We start from the raw sequence: 6,000 nt of genomic DNA, 5'->3' as shown, positions 1-6,000 counted from the left end.
ATGTTCAAAAAGCTCTTTATTTTTCTCATACTGTGCTGCAGCACCTCTTTTCACCCTCTGTCTGAAACCAGAGCCCAGTCTGCTCTTATTGGCTGGCCGGCTCTGTTGTGATTGGTCAACCGCTTAGAGATGTCCCGCCCCCTTAGACTTTCACGTATGCCAGCCAATTGAAGTGCAAGTGTTAGTGATGTCACTATGGGGGAAACACAGGGATTTTAGCCTTTGCAGACCATTGACATGCACACAAACCTGTGGAACACTACAGGAGAGAACAAAAATAATACAAGCCTCTTTAACTGTCATTTTCTGTAGTATTTCCTGCCATGTTTCCACAGCTTGGAGTCCCCTCACATTCTCCCTGTTAGCACCTCTGTTGGAGTGTGCATGCTGCAGACAGACACGTGTCTCTCATATTTGTGTGTCTGGAAACACAAAGACAAGCTGCCCCATCACTCTTAAATGACTGCCCATCTGTGTGAGTGTGTGGGTGGAAGAGAGAGAGTGTGCGTAGTTTTCCCTCAGCAGGAACTCCTTATCTCATAATAACTAACTGGCAAGGGGGAAGTGTGTGTCTTTTAACTGTGTGTGTGTGTGTGTGTGTGTGTGTGTGTGTGTGTGTGTGTGTGTGTGTGTGTGTGTGTGTGGAGCGCTTGGGAATGGGAGGTAAGTGAGCATAAGAGCAAGTCATTACAATGAAGGGCATTGGCAAGGTAAATACATAAAGCATGCACGCACAGCACTTACGCAACTCTGACTAAAATGTTAGCTCTTTTCTCAGCCCTCACTACGTGTCCTTGACCTTCATGAAAAATGTTCCAGTGAAAAAAATATTTAAAGAACAATTCATAAATCATTCACATCGTCCCCCGGTGACACGGAGCAGACCTTTCAAAAGTATCCACACATTCATAAATATCACAATCAGAATACTTCATTTATCCGGAGGGGGGAAGCTGGGTTTCAAGACAGCTGCTCCATATTATAGGGAAATAAATAATAGATGAATGAATACAACTATTTATAAACACAAGGAGTTTGAGTATTAATGTGCAATAAAAAGTACTACAGTATATAAGGTATGTTCCAATACATATAGTGGTATATTAGTGTATTAATAGGACATTAAGACTGAACTTAAAGGGGTTTGAACTGGATTTTTAAGGCCGATATCAAGGTTGATATTTGAGGGTTTGAAAGAAACACCATAATGACACAAGGAAAGAAGATCATTTTATCCTTTAATACCTCCTGACTTTCCTACCCTGTGGCTCTCAGTTCCAAAATGTACAAAGACGGTTAAAGACACTGTCATCATAGTTCAATGATGATGCATACAGGTGGAGCTTATACACTGTTTTCCCTTTTACACATGCAGTCACTCGGTTCAGAGGGGATTAGCTTGGCACTATAAGAGTTAGACCCATGTGGAACAATATCCAGCCTCTACACAAGTCTCCACCATTGATAGTTGATATTGATAGTGGCTGTTATACTCATTGTATCCTACAATAGGAACATTTTGGGGAAACAAACAGTGTTCTAACTATTTCTATATCCTTAGTGCCTATCTTTAGGGTTGAAACTAATGCTTTGTCTTGATTCAGATATACTCCTTAGAACATTGTCATGTTGTGTATTGTTAACAGTTAAGATGATCGCCACTGTTACCTAGCTATGCTTTCGTTGCAGGTAGCAAATCATTACAGACTGCTTAACTAACCCAATAAAATGACAGTAGCTTATCTTTGACACTGGCATAGTGGTATGTGTATTACATTTTGAAAAAACTCACGTGTGCAACCTTTATTTATATATTGCTGTGTTTAATGCAGCAGTCACCGCTGGTCACGCTACTTCTGTTACCTAGCCTAAAGGGCGATGGTTGATTGTGAGAAATGTCCTGCATTCCACATTCTATTTTTGTAATGTTATGAGTGCAAAATGTGGGTACTCCAAGTGCATTTGGCTCTGCATTAAGAAATGATCATGTATGCACTCAAAACACCACATGTAAGTACAGGAGTATGTGAATTGAGACACAGCACAAGAAAACCAAGTGGATTGCTTTGAATTAAAGGGGTTTCCTCAGGGGAGCATGGTCTCAGGAGATGCCATAATACGTCATGGAATATCTTTCTGTGGGATGTTTGTTGATAAAGATTGTGTGCATAGAACAATATGGACACAGGCATAGTGAGCGGTTAGATTAAGAGCTGCAGGCAACCAGCTCTACTTTCACATCATCATCATCAGCAAACAAATGTACCATTCCATGCCATGGAAATAAGGCAACCAGCCTCTCATCCCACATTCATATATATTTTTTCCATTTTCAACATGATCTAAAACACCTCATGTAAGTGTTACTGTCCCATGGTGCAGCTGAGGGATCTGTTTGGTTGTTTCATTCCAGTTTGTGCTTATTAATTTATTATGAATCAGACAGAGGAACACATTAGGAGAAAGAGGAGCAGCTGGAATCAACCACTACCTATCACACACACACACACACACACACACGCACACACACACACACACACACACACACACACACACACACACACACACACACACACACACACACACACACACACACACACACACACACACACACACACACACACACACACACACACACACACACACACACACACACACACACACACACACACACACACACACACACACACACACGTCACCTGGTGCATTAAAGTGCTTACTCATCCAACCACAAGATCAGAGCTGAATTATTAACAATCTTATTATCTCACTGTTTCCTCTGAAAACACACACACACACACACACACACACACACACACACACACACACACACACACACACACACACACACACACACACACACACACACACACACACACACACACACACACACACACACACACACACACACACACACACACATTTTCCAGTCGCTCAGCTTTGAGTATTCTCTTCTGTCTTCCCCTTCTTATCAAGGTGAATTGTTCTGCAGGGTGCAGTGATGTGGAGTTTTAAATTCATGAAGGTAAGCGTTGCTATGGCGTTCTGGCATAAGGACATTTCATCTTGTAGTTTTCCATGGTTTGGAGTGTACACTGTGGCATGTAGTGGCATATACACACAAGTGTGTGTGTGTGTGTGTGTGTGTGTGTGTGTGTGTGTGTGTGTATATATAGATTGTATATATCGGGTCCAAGCTATCAGCTCTCCCAAATTGAGCTCGTATGTGTCTTGCTGACAATCATTTAAAGTTTTTTTGGTAATAAACATTGAAATAGCATCGTCTCTGATTGTTGGAATGCAATTGCATTAATAGAACATTTGTTTATTCATTTAAATGAGGAACATTAAACATATGAAATAGCTGTGTGCATTACCTGATTCAGCCACATTATCATAAGGACATTATGTGCAATTGAACGTCTTGTGACCCTATACCAGTGCATTGTGGGACACAACAGGTAAAGCATTAAGACTTAAAGATCTGCAGATGAATCTGATCATTAAAAAAAAAATGTTCAGCTTGTGAGACAACTGAAACTCAGTCTTGTTTCTTCATCATTATCTAACCTCTCAACTCCTTCAACGCTCTGATAACACTTCCCCCATAACACCAGGCGCCAAATACTGCATATACATTTCCTAAAAGTTCTATCATGTCTGTATAAAGATGTCAGGAACATCTACGTGTCAGAAAGCCATTACTTACTATACTATGTGTTCCTAAAAGGTCTGTTCTGTCCTTCCTGTCAGCAGGTTAACCATCTTTCTATATCTTTGTATCATGAAGCCTTCTCTCTGCATTACTCATACTGAACCTCACTAAGAGGACACAGTGTTACAAGTGCAGGACACACCTTATTATCTTATTACAATGTCAGCATATTTAAAAAATAATTTTCTCTATAGTGCCTTCAAATCAATGCAGCATTGTATCACACCACTGGAGGAGTAGAACACACCTAACCTAATTGGATTTGAGTGTTTTTATAACCTTAAATGAATATCATTTGAAATTGTTGATATACTTCTTTAACTGGAAATGTACAAGAATGTCCCCACTGAGACCCAGAATAATAATGATAAAAGTTGAGTTAGGGTTTACTGCACTAACCACACCTGTACATACTTTGATTCACTACACCAATGCAGATTGTCAATAACCGGTAAATGTTTGGAAACTGACACACAGCACCAAGAGCAACCTTGGGATATTGGTATGACAAGAAATAGAAGCATGCACCAGAAAACAGTGACAATAACAGGATGTGTGTGTGTGTGTGTGTGTGTGTGTGTGTGTGTGTGTGTGTGTGTGTGTGTGTGTGTGTGTGTGTGTGTGTGTGTGTGTGTGTGATACAAAAACATCCACAGCTCAGCCAGGAACAATTGCACTGAATGTTCTATCCTCGTCTGTTGCTTCAACACTTTTCTATTTTCAGCTACATATTGCCTCTCCTTCATTCCTGTCCTTCTCCCTACCTTACCTTGCCCAGTGGCTTGGTGCTGCTCTCCCAGTTCCTCTTCTCCATGGAGGGGGGCACCTGGTACACATCCTGCCCAGCTCCTGTCCCCCCAGTATGGCCTGGCCCGGGGCCCAAAGAGGGGGGCACCTGGTAGATGTCCTGCCCAGGGCTGTGGTACTGTCTCTGGGCAAGAGAGGTTTTGCTGGGGGGTCCTGGAGGGAGTCCACTCGGGCCAGAGGGGATCTGGTACACACTTTGAGGACTCGGTTTGGGGCCGTGGGAGGGAGGCATCATATACACAGAGTCAAGGTTGGGCTGTGCGGGGCTGGAGTACGCCGGATGCATAGATGTGTACTGAGTGGAGGGGAGGGGCTTAATGGGATACCCAGATGAGCACGTAGCAGACGACGTAGCAGGTGATGGTTTGGCGTAGGCGCTCAGAGGGGGGAGGGGTCTCTGGATGGAAGAGGGACAGGAGGCCGGCTCCGGCGTGGAAGGCATGGCCTGTTGCTGCTTGCTGTCGTACATGCCGACCAGAAGCTTGAGCCGGTTGCCGGGGACAATGCCTTGGCGACCGTGGAGGGAGCAGAGCCACCAGCCGTCCAGACCCTGCGTGTCCCGCTCCAGCACCGTCATGATGTCCCCCTTACGGAAGGACAGCTCGTCCGGGGACTCCGCCACATTGTCGTACAGCGCCTTGGCCAACACGTTCTGTGGGAGAAGGATATATTTAGAAATATAATCAATACTCAGGAGCGTCCATGTTTACCTTGTGCTGTTTTTGTTTTTCAACAAATCAACAATTTAAACAAGGCCATATTATGCCTTTTGAGGTTCCCTTTCCTGTAGTGTGTCTATAGGTTTTTGTCAATGTCAAATGTCTGCAAAGGCTAAAATCCCTGTGTTCCTCCAGAGGGAATTTCTCTCCCACACACTCCCCCCCCTTGCCTGAAATGCCTCCATTGGACTCCTTTGTTTACTTCTGTAACATAATGACATCACTATGTAACACTCGCGCTTCAATTGGCTAGAGCTCCAACATATTGTACATGATAGGCTAAGGGGCGGGACATCTCTGAGTGGTTGACCAATCACAACAGAGCCGGCCAGCTGACCAATCAGAGCAGACAGAGGGTGAAAAGAGGTGCTGCAGCACAGTATGAGAAACATTGAAGCATGGAGACATGTCACAGTAGACACTTAATAGAAATATAAACCTGAGAATGAGCTCCTTGTTAAGGTAAAAAGTCAGAGTCATCAAAGTCATGTTTAAGGCCCGACATAATAATAGAATACCAGACAATGTAAATAAAAATAAAAATGTCATGTATAACTCTTTGTAATCATTTTAAGATGAACCAAAAAGCAAAGAAAATCAGTTTTTTATTCTAGAAAAACCCATTTGTGTAATCTGCTAGTTAAGGTTAATAAAGCAGTGGAACAGGAAAACAACTCGTCCACAAGGCCAGTGTGTTAGATGTTGTTACTGTGTGGAACAAGAAGAACTGCTGACAAGACAAAACAGCTCAGTGTGCTG

The 6,000-nt window shown here is 43.0% G+C and overlaps 1 protein-coding gene across 8 annotated transcripts in view; it reads right to left on the bottom strand.

The window, feature by feature from the left end:
- The window catches only part of bcar1 (BCAR1 scaffold protein, Cas family member), a 137,744-nt gene that overhangs the window by 29,798 nt on the left and 101,946 nt on the right, over positions 1 to 6,000 (bottom strand). For all 8 annotated transcript variants that reach the window (XM_079681505.1, XM_079681507.1, XM_079681506.1 and 5 more), the window contains one exon: positions 4,485 to 5,174. In XM_079681505.1, coding sequence (XP_079537631.1) covers positions 4,485 to 5,174 — 690 coding nt within the window. The remainder of the gene's footprint in view (positions 1 to 4,484; positions 5,175 to 6,000) is intronic.

This window comes from Notothenia rossii (genome assembly GCF_949606895.1).
Source record: "Notothenia rossii genome assembly, chromosome: 5".
Taxonomy (NCBI): domain Eukaryota; kingdom Metazoa; phylum Chordata; class Actinopteri; order Perciformes; family Nototheniidae; genus Notothenia; species Notothenia rossii.
Note: the sequence above shows the minus strand (reverse complement) of the source record. Positions and strands in the feature narration are given on the sequence as shown.